At 45.1% G+C, this 20,006-nt stretch overlaps 1 protein-coding gene across 1 annotated transcript in view; it reads right to left on the bottom strand.

Annotated features, from left to right (window-relative positions):
• Window positions 1-20,006, bottom strand: part of CEP41 (centrosomal protein 41) — a 46,105-nt gene that overhangs the window by 25,454 nt on the left and 645 nt on the right. The window contains exons 3-6 of the mRNA XM_068113287.2: window positions 10,708-10,755; window positions 10,430-10,491; window positions 8,556-8,631; window positions 2,978-3,095 (exon numbers count right to left, since the gene is read on the bottom strand). Coding sequence (XP_067969388.1) covers window positions 2,978-3,095; window positions 8,556-8,631; window positions 10,430-10,491; window positions 10,708-10,755 — 304 coding nt within the window. The remainder of the gene's footprint in view (window positions 1-2,977; window positions 3,096-8,555; window positions 8,632-10,429; window positions 10,492-10,707; window positions 10,756-20,006) is intronic.

The raw sequence follows: 20,006 nt of genomic DNA, 5'->3' as shown, positions 1-20,006 counted from the left end.
CGTTAAACATTCCGATAGACAGTCAAACTGATCCACGGACCATGTTAAAATGACAACAGGACTTCCCCACTTTGCTTCTGACCATGTGCTGCATATGCTCTTGTAATGAACAGTCCACCGATTGGATCCGTCTGCACAGTACAAGTTGAACCCCGCTGCTCTCGGCGAAGCTGAAGGTCAGACATCATTGCTCACATTGTAGCCAACACTGACAAATTGGTTTATTTTGCACAGCAATGCTCCTCTGCACAAATAAGTGTCTGTGTTTGTCGCAATGCGTCAAATTAGAATTGCCTGACAACTCTTTCATTCAACCTGCCCTGGCAGGTCGGTCACCTGGTGGCATATCCATGTTTTCTCAGCAAGTAAAACGAAAAAAAAAAAAAAAAGAAGAAATGAAATAAATTACACCATCAATATAAAATACATTTACAATCGTAAAAGTTGTGACAAACTGGCCTTGCAATATGTTGAAGGAGTTATGGCATGTTAAGTTTGAAGAGATAATAAAAACTTATGTTTGAGATATGAACATTCAAAGCATATGACGTTGGGGTAATTTGCATAACATGCAGTGCATGACTGCAAAGCAATGAAAAATAAAATCGACAAAAAAGATTTACACGATCAAAAACTAATCAAATGACAATTTCACATTTCTCACTTCATACCTACTGGAAAGCAGAACGTAATTTTTGCACTCTTTTTTTTCGTTCTGATCCAAATTTCATCACCTGTCCACATTTAAACTATGTTATCTCTTTGTTTAATGCACATATTTCTCAGGACCGAACTCTCTTATCTGTCTCCCTCTTCCAAATCCTGGTGGCGTCTGGTCAAATCTGTTTCTGGTGTTTGTTCCCCCTCCATCCCCTCCCTCACCTCAAATGGCCACATGGCTGACTCCGCACGTGAAAAAGCTGAATGCCTCAACTCTGTGTTTGCCTCTAAATCTTGTGTCCCAAACCCACCCCTCTCTGTACCCACCGTACCCAGTCGTACCCAGCTGCTCCTGGACTCTGTGTCCTTTCCTCCTGACGAGGTGGAAAAGTTTCTGTCAACCCTCGACTCTGATTCTGCAACTGGACCTGACGGCATCAGCCCACGGGTCCTAAAATCCTGTTCTTCCGCTCTTTCACTCCCTCTCTCTGTTCTCTTCACCCTCTCTTTTGCTCAAGGTCATCTTCCATCTGCTTGGAAATCTGCCAACATCACCGCTTTGCACAAAAAAGGTGCAAAAACAGATCCCAGCAACTACAGACCAATCAGCCTTCTCCCAATTATCAGCAAAGTCATGGAATCCATCATTGCTTCAGATATGAAATCTTTCCTCTTCTCCAATGGCTTGATCTCTGATCATCAATTTGGTTTCAGACCTGGTCACTCTACTCTGGACATGCTGCTTCTGCTTTCTCAACAATGGATGGAGGTCCTCAATGCCAAACAGGAAATTAGAGCAGTCTCCCTTGACATATCACGTGCCTTCGATACGGTCTGGCACCCCGCTCTGCTCACCAAACTCTCCTCTTTTGGTATCCATGGAAATCTCCACGCATGGCTGGCGGACTTCCTCTCTAGTCGTAGTCAACGTGTGGCCCTGAATGGGTTTCTCTCATCTCCTCTTCCTGTTCAGGCTGGAGTTCCCCAAGGCAGTATTCTGGGCCCTGTGCTTTTTCTGGTCTTCATCAATGATCTCTCTGACTCTCTTGAAAATCCTCTCTATCTCTTTGCTGATGACTCTACTCTCTGTCGCTCCATTCTTCATCCCTCAGATTGGCAGTCTGCAGCCTCCTCACTCTCTGCAGACCTGGACAAAATCACAGACTGGGCAAACAAGTGGAACATGTCTTTCAATCCTGACAAATCTCATACTCTTACGATGTCTCTCCGAAAAGACCGATTGGACAACCCTCCCATCCACTTTCTGAATAATCCTCTCCAAGAAGTTCTGTCACTCAAGCTTTTGGGTCTCACTATCTGCCATGATCTTTCCTGGGAAAACCACATTTCAAATCTGGCCTCCAAAGCCAGTCGCCGACTGGGCATCCTCCGTCGTGCGAAGTCCTTCCTTGGCACACCTGAGCTCCTCACCACAAACAAAGCTTTCATCCGCAGCTCAATGGAATACTGCTCTCCCCTCTGGGCTGGTGCTCCTGCCTCACACCTAGCTCGTCTTCACGCTGTTGAAACAAAAGCATTCAGAATCATTGAAATCTCCCGCGATGAAGCTAACTCCAAGGGCCTCTCACTCACTCATCGCAGGCAGGTTGGTGGTCTTTCCATCTTCTACCGACTCCTCTCTGGCCTTGCCCCCCCAGCTATCTCTGGGCTCTGTCCCACAAATATTCCTACAGGTCGCACAAGATCTGCCTGCAACCCTCTTATGGTTAAACTGCCAAAATGAAGACTCTCTGCTCACCTTCACTCCTTCATTCCTCTTTTCTCCCACCTCTGGAACAAACTCCCTCACTCTCTTCAATCCCACTCTACCCTCCAGGTCTTTAAAACAGCTGTTCACCACCATCTCTTATCTTCCCCCATCCAAAACCTTGATCTTTTCTACCCCCGCTAATTTCACCCCAATTCCACTTTTTTGAAATACCAACTTCTGTCCTGGAAGTCCTTGTGTTTTATACTTCTCCCTCCCCCCCCCCCCCCTTCCCACGCCTCCCAAGCCCTCTCCCTTCCACACATCTCCCTGCTCTCAAATGTTGTGTTTGTGTGCTTCCCCTTCTCTCCCCATCTTGTCTTCCGCTCCCTCTTTTTATATATTTTGTTTGTCTGCTTGATTTGTTTGTGAAGTAAATGTTAGCTCTTTCACGAGCCTCAATTCAGTATACAAAATGGTAAGTATGACTGAAATTGCAAGAGTGAATCACTTAATTTCGAGACATTTCCAGACTTTGCAGGTATTAAGATACTCTTTTACAAAGATGGAACTTCCAGGAGTCTTGCCTCCTGCGGTTGTACACCTGACCTCTTCAGTGTGGAGCGTGAAGTCTCATCACCCCTTGCGTTGTTGCTTGCTGAACCCTCAGCTTCATGTGTTATTTTCACATCCTCCATGCTTTCTGTCTCAGCTTTGAGTACCTCGGCTGCAAAACAATGCATGACATAAGCTAAGTGAGCCAAACCAAAAATAGCTAGAATAGCACTCTTTGACGTCACGACAGTCAACTGATATGTCTCCACCCACATTATTACATCATTATAAAACTTGTACCAAGTTTGATATAAATCCCTTCAGCTGTTCTCAAGCATCACAGATTTACCTGACATGACTTCTGACCTTTGATGCAGAAATCTAATCAGTTCATCTTTTCATCATAATATACAGTCATGTGAAAAAGTAAGTATACCCCATGTAAAGTTTTGACTTTTTCAACATATTTCAACATACAGCTATTTGATCTTCATTTCAACAATATTGATAGATAAAGGTGATATAATATAACAAATATCATGAAACATTTACATTTTGTAGTCCATTGTATAATTTAAATAAACATAAATGCAAATTTCGCATGTGGAAAAAGGAAGTACACCCCTACATTTATCACTACTTCAAATGTCTAAAATTAGAATCAGGTGCACCAGCTCAGGTGCAAGTGATGAGAACATCGTTGGAGAGGATCTTGGAGGAACCTGTCTTATTTAAACATCAGACATTTAGTTTGGTTTGCTCTTTGTTGTTGAAGTGTGCGGCGTCACCATGCCTAGATCAAAAGAGCTCTCTGAGGCCTTCAGAAAGAAGGTTATAGATGCCTACGAGTCTGGGAAGGGATTTAGAAAGATCTCCAAACAATTTGAAATCACTCATTCGACTGTCCGGAAGATCATATACAAGTGGAGAAGATTCCAAACAACTGCCAACTTGTTCAGGCCAGGACGCCCCAGCAAGTTCAGCCCGAGAGCAGACCGCAAGATGCTGAAAGAAGTCTCTAAGAACCCCAGAATGTCATCACGGGACCGACAGGTAGCTCTTGCCACTGTTGATGTCAAAGTGCATGAGTCTACCATTAGAAAGAGACTGCACAAATTTGATCTACATGGGAGGTGTGCCAGGAGGAAACCTTTGCTGTCCAGAAAGAACATCAGGGCAAGACTAAAGTTTGCCAATGAACACCTCGGCAAAGACCAGCACTTCTGGAACAATGTGCCCTGGACAGATGAGTCAAAGGTAGAGCTATTTGCCACAGTACCAGAAGACATGTTTGGCGAAAACCAAAGACAGCATTTGACCACAAGAACCTGATACCAACTGTAAAGCATGGTGCTGGAAATATTATGGTTTGGGGCAGCTTTGCTGCATCAGGGCAGCTCACCATCATAGAATCCACAATGAATTCTTCATTGTACCAGAGGGTGCTTGAGGATAATGTGAGGCCATCTGTCGGAAGTTCAAGCTCAACCGAAGGTGGACCTTGCAACATGACAATGACCCGAAACATACCAGTAAATCCACCAAGGAATGGCTGAAAAGAAAGAAATGGAGGGTTCTGGAATGGCCAAGTCAAAGCCCGGATCTAAATCCCATCGAGATGTTGTGGGGGGATTTGAAACGAGCTGTGCATGCAAGAAACCCCTCAAACATCGCACAGCTGAAATAATTTTGCATGGAGGAGTGGGCAAAAATTTCTCCCAGTCGATGTCAGAGACTAGTAGACAGTTATAAGAAACGCCTACTTGAGGTTGTTTCTGCCAAAGGGGGCAATACCACCTATCAGAGCCATGGGTGGACTTACTTTTTCCACTTACTACTTCCCGGTGTGTACCCTGGTTAGAATAAGTACACCGTATCCCTGCGTGTCGTAAGAGGCGACTGAGAGTGTTGGCGTCAGGAAGGGCATCCGGCCACAAAAACATTGCCTCAAAAAGAGAACCATGACAATTACAACTACATATGGGCAGGGTACAGCCCGATGTGGAGATCGGTTTCTGAGGCTTGGGGCATGGAATGTAGGGACAATGACAGGGAGATCAGGAGAAGTGGTGGAAGTGTTGATCAGAAGAAGAGTGGACATATGTTGTGTGCAAGAGACGAGATGGAAGAGAAGTGGTGTGAGAATGGTGAAGGGTAGGCAGGGACAGAAATACAAGTTTGTGTGGCAAGGGTGCCCGGAGGGCGTGAATGGTGTTGGTGTCCTGTTTTCTGAAGAGTTTGTAGACAGTATGGTGAGTGTGACTAGAGTGAGTGATAGGTTGATGATGGTGAAAATGATGATTGGAAAGCTCTTGGTGAACGTCATCTCGGGATATGCTCCGCAGGTTGGTCGGAGCGATGAAGAGAAGGACAAGTTCTGGTGTGCGACAGAGAAGCTGATGGAAAACGTGAAAGATGAGGAAGTTGTTGTCGTAGGAGGAGACCTAAATGGACATGTGGGAAGGAGTATGGACGGTTTTGAGGGAGTTCATGGGGGTTACGGATATGGTGCGAGAAATGGAGACGGTGAAAGGATTTTGGAGTTTGCTGATGGAGTTGATTTGTTGATTTGTAATATTCAGTTCCAGAAAGAGGAGAATAAGCTTGTTACATACACGTCCGGTGGGTCGACGACAACCGTTGACTACCTGATGGTGCGTAGGCGAGATAGGGGGCACCTCCGGGACACAAAGGTGATCCTGGGGGAGGAGGCTGTTTCACAGCACCACTTGGTTGTCTGCGACATAAGGGTGAAAGGTGCGAGGAGAGCTTGGCGGGTGAAGTACCAACCGAGAATGAAGGTGTGGAGGTTGAAGAGGTGACAGAAAGGGAGGCATTAGAAGAGAGGCTGAGTAGGGTAGAGGATGATGTGGTTGAGCTTGAACGTGGTTGGATGTCAATGAAAGATAGTCTGTTGGGAGCCTTTGGTGAGGTATGTGGATGGACAAAAGGACCATCGAGGCACTCGGAAACATGGTGGTGGGATGAGGAAGTTGGAAAGAGGATTGATGAGAAGAGGAAGAAGTTCAAGGAGTGGCAGAAGGCGAAGGGTACGGGAGCAGAAAAAGCAGAGCATGAAAGTTATAAGGCAGCCAAGAAGGCTGCAAAGAAAGAGGTAGCAAAGGCACAGGAGGCATGTAGGAAAATGTTCGGAGAAAGCTTGGATTCGGGAGAGGGTCAGAGAGCGGTATTCAGGATTGCAAAGCAGATAGCGAAAGAGAGGTGTGATGTGATGGGGGTGAGTTGCTTGAAGGATGAAGTGGGACAAATCGTTGTGGACCCAGATGGAATTAAAGGAAGATGGAAAAGATATATGGAAATGCTGTTGAATACAGAGAATGAATGGGATGGCAACATCGAGAGTAACCCAGTTTTCGGACCGGCAGAGAAGATAACTGAGAAGGAAGTTGAGGAAGCGATAAAAGCAATGAAGAGTAGAAAAGCGGCAGGGCCGACGGGAGTTGTGGGAGATATGTTGAAGGCAGCAGGAAGTTGGGGTGTGAAGAGAATGACAGAGATCTGTAATCTGGTGGTGAAAGAAAGCCGCATTCCAGTGGATTGGGAACTGAGTACCCTCGTCTCTCTATACAAGGGGAAAGGTGACCCTCTGGAGTGTGGCTCGTACCGAGCGATAAAGTTATTGGAGCATGGAATGAAGGTATTGGAAAGGGTGTTGGAGAGGAGGATAAGGAAGAAGGTGAAGATCGACGAAATGCAGTTTGGATTTATGCCAGGAAGAGGAACGACAGACGCGCTCTTTATTGTGAGGCAGTTGCAGGAGAAGTACATGGAGAAGAGGAAGAAGTTGTTTCTTGGGTTTGTTGATCTGGAGAAAGCATTTGATAGGGTTCCACGCGAAGTATTGACATGGGCATTGAGGAAGTTAGGAGTGGAGGAATGGTTGATCAGAGTAGTGATGGCAATGTACAAAAGAGCGCGCACAGCTGTAAGGTCGAAGTACGGGAACAGTGGTGAGTTTGAGGTGAAGGTGGGAGTGCATCAGGGGTCGGTACTAAGTCCACTACTATTTGTAGCTGTGATGGAGGTGCTGGCTCAGAACGTAAAGGAGGGTTTACCGTGGGAGTTGTTGTATGTGTTGATTGCGGAATGTATGGATGGACTGAAGGAAAAGATGAACAAGTGGAAGGAATGTATGGAGACAAAAGGTCTGAAGGTGAATATAGGAAAGACGAAGGTGATGGCAAGTGGTAAAGCATGTGGTGAGGTGGAAAGAACTGGGAAGTGGCCGTGTGCTGTGTGCAGGAAGGGTGTCGGAGTGAACTCCATTCAATGTACAATGTGCGCTGAGTGGGTTCATCAAAAATGTAGTGGTCTGAGAGGGTCATTCAAATGTAAGGTGTGCACAGAGGGAGCTGCAGATGGAGGAAATGTTGAGTTGGATCTTGGAGACGGCGTGAAGCTGGAAGGCGTGAAAACATTTTGCTACCTCGGAGACATGCTGAATGGAGAAGGTGGATCAGACTCAGCAACGGTTGCAAGAGTGAGATGTGCATGGAAGAAGTTTCGGGAACTGAGTGGCGTGCTGATGAGGAGGGGAGTGTCGTTGAAGCTGAAGGGAAAGGTGTATGCTGCATGTGTGAGAAGTGTTATGATTTATGGGAGCGAGACATGGGTAATGAACGTAGAGCAGCAACGAAGGCTGGAAAGAGTGGAAATGCGAATGGTTCGGTGGATGTGCGGCGTATCGTTGAGAGAGAGGAAGACAAATGATGAATTGCGAAAGATGATGGGAATAGAGCCTGTGATTGATGCTGTGAAGAGGAACAGGTTGAGATGGTTTGGTCATGTGTTGAGGAAGGATGAAAGTGACTGGTTGAGAAGAGTGATGGAAATGAATGTAGAAGGAAGTAGAGGACGGAAAGACCTAGAAAGACTTGGCTAAAGATGGTGGAAGAAGAAATGCGGGCAAGGGGGTTAACAAGGGGAGATGCAGAAAATAGGGCAAAATGGAGAAGATTGTCATGGGGACCGCAAGGCTAACCCCCGCTCTAGCAGGGAAAATGGCTCAACCATATACCATGATATTTGTTATATTATATCACCTTTATCTATCAATATTATTGAAATGAAGATCAAATAGCTGTATGTTGAAATATGTTGAAAAAGTCAAAAGTTTACATGGGGTTTACTTCCTTTTTCATGTGACTGTATACTTATACCAATTTGGTCAAAATCCCATCACTGGTTCACAAGTTAGCTCAGTAACAGAATTTTTTTTTTACCTAACAGAGCCTCTAACCTTTAACCTCTTGACTCCACAATCGATTCGGTTAATCTTTACATCATTATACATACTTATACCAAGTTTGACTTGGATACCTTCAGCTGTTCTTAAGTTATCACGGTAACAAAAACCTATCACGGTAACAAAAACCTATCACGGTGGACGGACGCACGGACAACCGGAAAACATAATGCCTCTGGCAACTTTGTCGGTGGAGGCATAAAAAATATACGAGGAGATGTGAAATCTTCGTACAAAGTAGGGCAGAAACCATTACAATTACCACGGTTGGAACAGGACACCAAACAAAACTTCACGAGACATGTACAGGTGGACATACAAACCAAAGGAACTTCACCTCACATCCAGTTATAATCTGCTTCTCACCTTTAGCTTCCAGCTCCGTGCCTTCCCCATAATCGTCAAAATTGAATTCTTCTGCCAGAGATGCCATCTGCAGTACCTTCACAAAGCAGAGGACACAACCAGAAGCTCTATCACTCTGAGCACTCAATCTATCAGCCCCAGTCCAAACTAAACGCATCTGCTAGAATCCAAACAAAGTTGAACTCATACCATGGCACAATCAATGATGCAAAACCTTCCCTTTCAGCTACATATTTCTGCGGTTTTTTTCATTGTTGTGTAGAAGATTTTAAATCAACATTTACATGCAGACACACACCTGCACAAACACTGATATATATTTACTGAGTATGAGGATGTTACAAAACAAAATGTATTTTAAGTGAATAATTATAAAGGTGATTGATTTATTGGAGACGATGTTTTGTTAATGAGAATTCTGCTCTGAATGTGGTGTGTTGGGAGCAGCCGTGGGACACTCGCACTGCCGGCGAGGCGAAGAGGGAGCCTCAATATCAACTCTCCCTGCAGGGAGGATTGTTTATGGACGTGTGGAGTTGGCTGGAATCACAATAACTTTGTTCTGAATTGTGAAATGCAAACATCCCGCTGACAACATTTGTTCTATTATGATATGAACTGTTTATATGTTCCATCTTGAATGTTAACGAAATAGTATACCATTTTAAATGGACGTGGATTTGAATTATAATGTTGGCAAATTATTAATTGTATTTTGGTTAATAAAATGGGTTTAAAACTAAATATATGAATGTTCATACAAAGGTCAAGATGCCCTTTGGTGCCAAGAGGTCTGCAGTCCCCTATAGTGTATATGGTACAACCTCTGATCTACTGTGACATAATCCAAAACATTGTATCCGCTGTAGCCTCGACTGATGAGATAGTCGAGTTGTGTGCTGAAGTATAAAAGTGAGACTCACTGGGGGGGAGAGGGGGAGAGGGAAGAGAGAGACAGAGAGACAGAGAGACAGAGAGAGACAGAGACAGAGACAGAGACAGAGAGAGAGAGAGAGAGAGAGAGAGAGAGAGAGAGAGAGAGAGATCCTGGCTAAATGATGTTACTTTTCAGTACTTGATGTTCCTTTTATGTATTTTTGATACTCCTGGTGCTTCTCTATTTTTCTGGTATGTTCTTTGCTTGTAAAAGCCAGACTCCCTCTCCCGAGTATTAAAATCTCCACATTGTAATCCCACGTAGAGGACAATCAATTATTTATATTACAACTTATTGTTGACCTAATATCGATCTTAAAAAAAATTAAATCCTCGCCAGTTGCAATGTCGGCTTTACCTTACTCAACCATATACCAAATTGCTTTTTTTCCTTTTCTTTAATATGGCTATAGGAGTACAATTGTATTGAGGAAATGTTGTTGTGCCAGAATAGCAAATGCTTGATGTCCATAAAGAAGCAAATTTTAATCATTCTTATTATTACTACTGTTACAAAACACAACATACTCACCTCTAAACAGTCTAACCTAGGTTTGAATCTCAGCCCAGCTATAAACTGTCATCCTGATGTTTCACAGGCAGGGTTCAATGTATGTGCCGTCCCTCTGATGGACGTTAAATTGGGCATCCCATCTGCCGGCATTAGTCGGTGGATTTTAAAAATCCCACTGTGTCCTTCACAAAGAGTAGGGTGAGCTATCGCCGGCACCATGAACAAGTTCCAAATTCCTGCCCCAAATATTGCTGGAAAGGCAATGGCAAACCACCCAGTATAACCCTTGCTAAGAAAACGCCCAGGCAGCACCCACACTCTGTAACAAGGAATGGTACATCAGAATCAGAAGCAACACAACTGTCAATTAATTAATTAATTCACCCACTCTTGAAAGTCTTTGATGTATATGCTAACAACTGACCAGTTGTGTAAAAGTAGACACTTTAAGTCTCTTGAAGATCTCACCAGGGCGGTATCGGTAATCTGCAGCCACAAACACACATTGAATAGACAGCGACAACTTACAGCAAAGAATGGCTGTTACATACACATTAAAATTTACAAACAAAATAAAACTAGTGCAAAAACCACTCACTCTGCACAACATCAGCAAAAAGTCAAATAAAACAATGCATACCAAATTCCTACTATCAACAACCAAAAGTAAAGTCAAACATGAGAACCAAATATTCGACCTACTTTTTCGAATCTCTTCCAATTTCTCCAAATACTTGGTGAGGCTGTTGCCTGCACGTGGGCACAGAACATATACTGTAGGTATAATACAGTTTCTTTTGGTACAGCAGTCAAACCTCATAGAGGAGATATGTGACAAATGGTGTGAAGTCAACACACATGTGATGAAGCAGAGAGGAAAGGGTGCACATGGGGCACAGACAAACATGCAAAGGACAGGTGGACAGGCAGGACAGCAAAAGGAAACAGACAGGCACAAGACATTGAATTTGTTCATTTTCATTCTTGGTTTGAAGTGAGTGTAAAACGCATGATTCACTCCTCTGTAAGTTCAGTTCAGTATCAGAGGCCTGAGCCCCCCTTTGACCGATTTTCCAGCCTGTTCACTCCTCTTTCCCCTCTCCATTCCTGAAGACTTATTGTAAAAGCAAATTAACAAAAATCCAATATGTACGTCAGTGTAGCCTTCCAAAAAGCATGTTCAAGAACCTTATTTTTTTCAGCTGAGTCATGATGAGTGCGATTAGAACGTGTAGTACTGTTATTAATAACAGCACAACTGTTATTAATGTACTAAAAAATTATGAATAATTATATTATGAGTTCTCTTTCGAGGAACCTCAGTGGAGGAGGAGGCCATTTGGCCCATCAAAGCCTGCACTATTATTATCAACCTATAAAGCCGGCACTATTATTGTAGTCCATGCCCTATCCTTTTAAAATACTGAGCATGAAGAAGGAAGCAGCACGTACCATTTTGCAAAGGACAGACATTTTAAAAACCATTTTAAAAACGTCTTCGGAGTGATTTGGCCGGGATTCATACCGTCGACCTCCCAGACTCAGAGCGGATGCTCCAACCATTACACCAGAGTCTGTTAAACACTTATGAAGCACTATTCCCAAACGATAGATACAACCTTTGCCTGACATCAGTTGTATTGTCTTACCAAAAGCAGATGCACATTTCAACAGAATAAAGCATAAAAATTCATCTGAATCCTAATACTCCATGTTCCAATTGTTCCAGTCACATATAAAGTAGCATAAGAAATCCTCTAATGTGTAAAATTAAATTGACCACTTTCGTTGTGGCACTAGTCTGAATTTTAAAGCATGTTACCAGTTGAAGATCAAATGATGGTACAAGTGGCATCCAGTGTCACAACCTTAATGACATATCCGTTTACTTGCTAATGGAGATCAGTTTCATTGCCAGCTAGTGGGTGATAGAGGAGTAAGCAAAATGTTTGTTATTTTCGAACTTGTTTGCTTTACACTCATTTAGAAAGGGCTGCTTTAAAAGCTCCAGTACAGGAGAGCTGCCATGAAAGTTTAGCAATGACTGTAAAGTTTGCACGTCAGGGCACAATGAAAAACATTCATGGGAAAAATGCCAGGGGCATACAAAAGACCCCTTTATATGGAATGTGTCATGTGGCAAACTATAGAAAAGAAGGGTTGCGTAGCATCAATTTGAGGTACCTGGATTTTAAGGTACCTGGCGTTGCATAGCATCAATTTGTTTGTTTTTCCTATTTTTTGTGGGTGCCTAAAACACTTCCCTACACCTACCAAGGAAAATTTTGATTTAATATAATGACACACACACACACACACACACACACACACACACACACACACACACACACACACACACACACACACACACACACACACACACACACACACACAACACACACACACACACCTTAAAGTATACTAGCTGAATGCACCCGGCGTTGCCCGGGTTCTTTTTGAATGAATTTAATCTTCTGTACATCGGTCTTACTACTATAATTGAGCTTTTACTCACGGCCGTAGAAGATTGACTACTACAATTCAGCTCAGCTTTTAATTGTGAAATGGGCCCAGCCCGGCCGAGGGAGGTGGGCCTCGACCACCCTCGCCACCTGGCCACCTAGCCTATAACCTTCCCGGGGCCCGACATTTTTTGTTTCAGAGGTTTCCTCCTATCGTTCACCGTTCAGGAGATTAGTGCGTGCAGACAAACAAACAAACAAACAAAAACTTTCTTTTATACAGACTTGGCATTTAATATGGAATATTTTTTTTGTGGGGGTGAACTTACTTTTCAAGATGTCTTAAAACCAAAAGTTCATTGGAATTATTTTGAAATTATTCTAGATTTTGTTAATGTGACCGTTAAAAGAAACAAAAACCACATTTGACATTTCGAAACAAATAAATTGATCCTTGAAAGTAATGGAAACTGATATCGATCTCAATTAATTGACAGTACTGTTAAACTTCTGTACGTTTTCCAGAAGTATCTCTTTATTTTGCACATTAGCCCAATTTTTTTTTAACAAAAACAAAAGTTAAATTGCGACTGGGATTACGGACAGTAAAATTACAGTTCAGTACTTCGTGTAACCCCCACGAGCATTCAGGAGAGCACGTACACGTTGAGGCATGCTGTTCACGAGATTTGCCAAGGTTTGGACAGGAATCGCTTGCCATGCAGTGACAATAGCCTGCTGCAATTCACGCACAGAGGTCGGCTGCTGGTCCAAGTGGTCGATTTGACGCGTTAATTCTGCCCACAAGTTCTCTATCGGATTCATATCCGGGGACATGGCAGGCCACTCCATATGCTCTACACCACGGTCAGCAAGAAAGTGTTGGATCATGCGAGCACGATGAGGCCGTGCATTGTCATCTTGGAAGACAAAGTTTCCTCGAAAGGCTGCACGAGCAAATGGAAGCAATGTTTCTTCCAGAATGGCCCTGTACTTGAACTGGTTCAGGTTTCCATTCAGAACAACCAGGTCAGTTTTGCCCCCTGCATGAAAAGCAGCCCAAACGGTCACCCCACCACCTCCAGCTTGGACTCTTGGCACTATACAATCTTTGTTGTAGGCTTCATGCACTTGTCTGTGCACTCGGACGTGGCCATCTTGACGATAGACCAGAAATCTAGATTCGTCACTGAAGATCACGTGATTCCAGTGTCCTGGCTGCCATTGACGGTGCTCTCTGGCCCACTGCAATCAGCGCTGGCGATGTTGTCTGGTCAGGCGTGGCTCTCTCAGGGGACGCCTGGCACGATAGCCTGCTTGAACCAGTCGTTGGTTGACTAGCCTTCTGGATACAGGCACATTTGTCAGTTGCTGTCACTCAGCCCTAAGCCGATTAGCTGAATTGGTACGGCCATTGCGGCCTACCTGGTGCAGCTGGCGATCATCCCTCCTTGTGGTTCTGCGGGGACGTCCTGGCCTCGGTATTGAAGTAGGGACACCCCTCTGAGCATTTCGTTTCAGGATGTTTGACACCTGACCTTGAGTGATGCCATACTGCCGAGCAATAGCACGCTGTTTCATGCCGTAATTTTGTAAAGCCACCACTCCTTGACAAACAGCATTGTTGAGTTGACGGACCATCTCCAGAGGAAGCGGCAATAACTTTTGGAAACGTGCAGCAGTTGTTTTCCACTAATACAGAACGCAACAACCCTTGTATACCCGACTGTGAAGTCAATCATCAAATGCACCTGTCCGTACATTTTGCCACACCACCTGTGATATAATCCTGCTGTTGACTTCTTGCTGCGACAGACAATCAGTGACATGGTTCTTTTAACAAATAAATCACCAAAGTGTAAAAGAAAGTCACCAGATTGATATACTGAGTTAAGAAAGTAAACCCTAGTCAAGAAAAAAAAAATTCCATATTAAATGCCAAGTCTGTATATATATACAGTATATATATATATACAGAAGATAGAAGAAGAAGATATTGGTTGCTCTTTATCCTCTTCTGGAGAGCAAGAGCTTCTGTCTTCTCTTATAGACCGATCCGATAAGGACGATCGTGCCCCCTTCGCCGATAGGTGGCGCTCTTGCATCCGCCATTGCTGGGAGGCGTCCTGATCCAAACTTAACTCCAGCTGGCTGCGCCAGCACAACTATCATTGCGATCGTACATGAAAAGTGTCCGTGATAATCGTTCTCAAGTGTTTCTCTATACGTGTGGAGCGGTCGTGGACACCTGGCACCTAAAGGCACACGATACAAATCCCGTTGTTGGCGATATCGCCGGGCGCCGAAGGCGCACGGCCATGCCGCCCTGAAGGCACCTGGCACCTGGGGGTACCCGGTTTCCACTTCCACGTGTACCAAGCCTATTTTGTTAGCAACCGCGTACCCTATGCTACGCCATGCCGAGCCCCCTTCCGCCTTAGCCCCGAGTTTATCGACCACTACGATAACGACTCCTCTGACCGACCCGACTAGGTGCCCGTCCCTTCATCGACTCCTCCATACGGCCAGGTCTTGGCGGCCATACCACAGCCGCCCCGCATGGATTCTTCCCTCAGAGTCCACCTCCGCCCGGGCCGGCCACCTCTGGCAACTACAGCTAGGCCCCGAGTGGCCGCTGCCGAGCCCCAAGTTCCTTGATCACTAGGGTCGCGACTCGTCTGGCAGACCCGACTGGGCCTCCGTCCCTTCGCGCGGGCCGCCTCACCGGCTCCTTATCGCTTCATCGACTCTTCCATACGACCAGGTCACGGCGGGTGTATCACTGCCGCCCCGCATGGATTCTTCCCTCAGAGTCCACCTCAGCGCGGGCCGCCACACTGGCTCCTCACCGGTCGTATAGCTCGATGGACTGGTCGTATCGTCCACGATTCCATCTTCTCCGATGAATCTAACAAACAAATATATTTTGTATCGATATTCTTTCGGCAAAGTGAACTGAGACCGGTAACTGCATGTAATCTGAACGCTGGAGAGCAAGTTGAATGAAGCGGCCGCCTCCCAACTATGGCGGCGTCTATAGCGATGTTTACCGTGACGTCACGTACCCGATCATGTGACCGCGCTCTTTGTTTTGGTTGGCAAAACACCAACCATGCTGGCCGTCTCTAAGTGGTGAAGTTTTACGATCATTGACGTGACACCATTTCAAGGACAATGCCTGTGAGCTGCTTTGTTGTTAATTGCACAAATAGATTTGAAAAGAACTCGGGAATAAGTTTCTATAGAATTCCAGAGCCACTCTCCATGCACGGTCTCGAAGCTATGTCTTTATTGTTGAAAGAAGAAGAAACGCACTATTTTGTCCTTCCAGGACGTGATCACTATCACACGATCTCCCGCGGTCATTTCAACCTCAAATGAAATTCCAATTGAAGATTTGTCAATAGGTGAGGTATATTAACAAACGAATGAAACAGATTTGGTCAAATTCTGACTTTTTTTAACTAGATCGCATTTCACACAAAGTTGTGAGAAACTAAAGAAGAAGAAGAATCGTTTGGCTTCTCAGATAAAATATATAATTCTGTCTCTGCAATTTCAGGTTAATTTTCTTTTTAAAATGGCTTTTTCTACAATCAGTGCATGGATTGACATGTGTGGATGTGTGTGGGTGTGGGTGTGGGGGGGGGGGGGGGGGGGAGTTTGGTGTGTGCGTGTGTGTTAGGGGTGGGGGGTGGGGGTATGTGTGCGTGTGTTTGTGTGTGTGTGTGTGTGTGTGTGTGGTGGGGTGGAGGGTGTATGGGGGGTGGGGGGGTCTGGAGATGTGTGTATGTGTGTGTGTGTGTGTATCGGGGTTGTATCCAAGGGGGTTGTGTCAAAGCATGTCCAATGAAAGTGGGGTTGTATCAAAAGTGGGGTTGTATCAAAAGTGGGGTTGTATCAAAAGTGGGGTTGTATCAAAAGTGGGTGCGAGTAAACCGGTCATCACTGCCAGCAGTTTTAAAGTGGCAGTTCTCGTGGCAGAGTGGCAGTGGCAGTTTTTCCTTCTTCCCCACACACACCCAGGCCTCATGAGGTTTGTTGTTGAGACGCTGTGATGGTATGACTTTGCCTTTGATAAAGCAGAATGGTACATCATTCCCGATCGCATGATACCACAGTGGCTTCACATGACCACTTTAAAAAAAATTGTATGCCTCTAGTGACCTGAATGCCTTCAGCGACTCCCTTGTGTAGATACCCGGTGTGTCGATCAAGTACGTGTACACGTCGCCGTAGTTCAAATCTGGCCAGCAAGATGGATTGTTTTGCCATCCTTTCAATGCAAATGGATCCGGAAGGATATCCTCACCATTCCTATAACTCAACTTCGATTTGTACCGAGATTTTGCAACAATGTCAAGACTATTAAAATACTCCGAAACGATCACATGTGTGTCGAGCGACGCCATTGTGCAAAACAAAAACTGTGCTTTTGCCAATCAGGCTGCTGCGCATGCGCGGATATGGTGGGTTTGTTTATAAACAGTGAACATCGCTATAGAGGGCGCCTGTCCATTGAACCCTCCGTCGGATCGGTCTATATGTTCTCGCGTTCCCTTCTATTGGTATTAAACTTCGGTATGTATGTAGTTATCCAGTTTGCTCTTCACTTCAATACTGAATGTTTCCCATGCTTGGATGCAGTTCATGTTTTCCACTTTCTGAGTTTCTCCTTCCAGTCGATGTCAGATAATTCTCTATTCATTGCTGATTGCGCTGTCGATACCTTTATAATAGTCTACTTGCCAAGCCTATAGAGCCCTCTTGTGAACCCGGAAATGTTGAGTACCCCAACGTTTTAAGTTAGAAATGTACAGTATGGGTCCCCAGCACTTAGAAACTGCCGGATGCTAACTTGCATATGTTGGGCAATTAGCAAAATTAGCATTAATAGCATTAACCCTATCAAACATAGGCCTGGAACACTGAAATTTCTGTTTCGCTCTATTGCTCCGTTTGAATGCTTCATGTGAGCAAACTATTTGAAGGATCTGTATGAAATTTGGACATAATACACTTAGACAGATATGCTTTCCGTGAGTGTTCTTATAAAAATTTCCTGCGATCAAAATTTCATGTGAAAAAAGGGATGTAAAAGCCGTGAGTGGAGACATGTTTGGGGAGCAGACATACATCAAGCAAGGGAAGGGAGTAGGAGGCATGAAGGGCATCTCCACCAACCCTGAGCAGGTCGCCGTGTGGATCCAATCTTTCGGCATCTGCTCCTATCTCTCCAAGTCATTGGATGAGATTTACAACGATGCTGAAGCACCGGATAAGACAATGAAGCCCAACAGACACAAAGAAGAGGGTAAAGGACGGCGGGAATTGGACGCGGAGGACCGGGCTAAAATCCTGAGAGTGCTACAGGAAAACTCCCATCCGCTCACCATAGAGACCGCGACCCTCCACCATATCATAAATGGCCAGGTGGCAGATGAAAAGGTGAATGTGCAAGATGCATTGAAGATCGGACAGGACATGAGCACACTGTTCTCTTCATCACTTCCTGAGAGATTTCATGCACCCATCTCAAATAAGGTGGTGACAATGACATTCACCAAAAAAAGAGTGAAGGTCAATGCGAAGATCATATGTGACCTTGAGGTGTTGTTTGCTCGGCTGCTGGTGGTGGGGAGCAAGAGAAGAATGGAGCTCTCTGCCCTCTTTGACTACGAGCTCGGCCCGGTCCCTGCATCCATCATCGATGAGTATGGATGCCTCAGGAAGGGTAACAAGTCTGTGATCGTCCAGCGTCTTGGAATCCTTGCCCCCAATCCCCACCCACCACATGTTGTACTCGTCAATGCATCGCAGCTCATCTACCACGTGGTGTGGCCATCGTCAGGCACTGTGGCTGACCTCGCAGCCAGCATGGGGCGCCGGCTTAATCGCTACATCACCGAAACATTTGTCATCTTTGACCGGTATGAGCAAGTCTCTGCCAAAGACCACGAGAGGCAGAGAAGAGCTGGGGAGAGCTCAACAGAGTACCGACTCTCACTGACAACCCTTCTACCCAGCCGCGACAAAGTGATGAAGAACAAGACAAACAAACGGAGACTGGGTGAGCTCCTGTGCACACACAGCATAGGAGATCACATCAAGATGGTCAGCAAAGCAGACAGTATTGTCACTCATGACGAGGCCGACGTCTCCCTCATCTCATACATGTTGGATGCAGCCAGTCGCGGAGCTGAAACTGTCCACATTCTCAGCGACGACACTGATGTTTTTGTACTCATGGTCTATTGGTGCTGGAAGGTGGGTATCACATGTAACCTGCAGATGGAGAGATGGGATGGCACTATTCTCAACATCAATTCGACAGTAGAGAATCTCGGTGAGCAGTGTCGCTCCATCCTGGCTGTGCATGCTTTCTCCGGATGTGACACCACCTCCTATCCCGCGGGGAAAGGGAAGGTGTCCGCACTCAAGGCCATGAGAGTTGTACCTGGTGACCTGCTTCACTTCATCGGAGAGGAGGGAGCTACTGATTTACAGATTACAGAGGCAGTGAGTGGTTTCTTCCTGGCTCTGTACAACGAGAGGGAGTCGGCATCTCTGAACGTCGCCAGATATGACATCTACCGAAAGCGCAAAACCCCCCCAGCACTGAAGACACTGCCTCCTACAGAGCGCAACGCTCTCCTCCATGGATTGCGTGCCCATCTACAGGTGCTGCTTTGGAAAGCAGCAGACTGCCCTGACCCACCAGCTGTGGACATAACAGAATTTGGATGGAATAAGAAGGAAGGCGAGAAGGGAGAGGAAGTCATCATGCCCATCCTGGATGCAAGCCCCGTTGCTCCTCCTGCCGTGTTGGAAATGATCAGCTGTAGCTGCAAAGCTGGGTTAAAGCCCTGTTTAACAGCAAAGTGCAGCTGCGTAGCTGCAGGCCTGGCCTGTACCAGCTACTGCTTTTGCAAAGGCTCTGATAGTACATGTTGCAACACACTCACACACTCACAGCAAGAAGAGCAATATGACAAGAATGTAGAGTCAGGAGAAGAAGATGAAGACGATGAGGATGAGTTTTATGATGAGGATATGCTTTATAACAGTGCAGAGTAGTAGAAGTGCAAGACGCTCTTTCTTGATGGAAGTTTTATGTTGTGTAACTAGTGCACATATTTTTCAGCTCTGATAATTTTGGGTATACATACTTGTGTTTTAATTTTGAGGATATTATTTACCCATAGTCATATTATTCTAGTTTGGTATGGTACTTGCCTTTGTTACCTCTAATACCTGTGAATAAAAGTGGAGCAATAGAGCGAAACAGAAATTTCAGTGTCCCAGGCCTATGTTTGATAGGGTTAATGCTATTAATGCTAATTTTGCTAATTGCCCAACATATGCAAGTTAGCATCCGGCAGTTTGTAAGTGCTGGGGACCCATACTGTACATTTCTAACTTAAAACTTTGGGGTACTCAACATTTCCGGGTTCACATTGCTGGCAAGTAGACTATAATGGTAATCAACGTGTCCAGCCTTCACTGTGGGTTCAAGATATCAACACGTTTTTTTTTTTT

Source organism: Myxine glutinosa, chromosome 4, assembly GCF_964187855.1.
Source record: "Myxine glutinosa chromosome 4, kmMyxGlut1.1, whole genome shotgun sequence".
Taxonomy (NCBI): domain Eukaryota; kingdom Metazoa; phylum Chordata; class Myxini; order Myxiniformes; family Myxinidae; genus Myxine; species Myxine glutinosa.
Note: the sequence above shows the minus strand (reverse complement) of the source record. Positions and strands in the feature narration are given on the sequence as shown.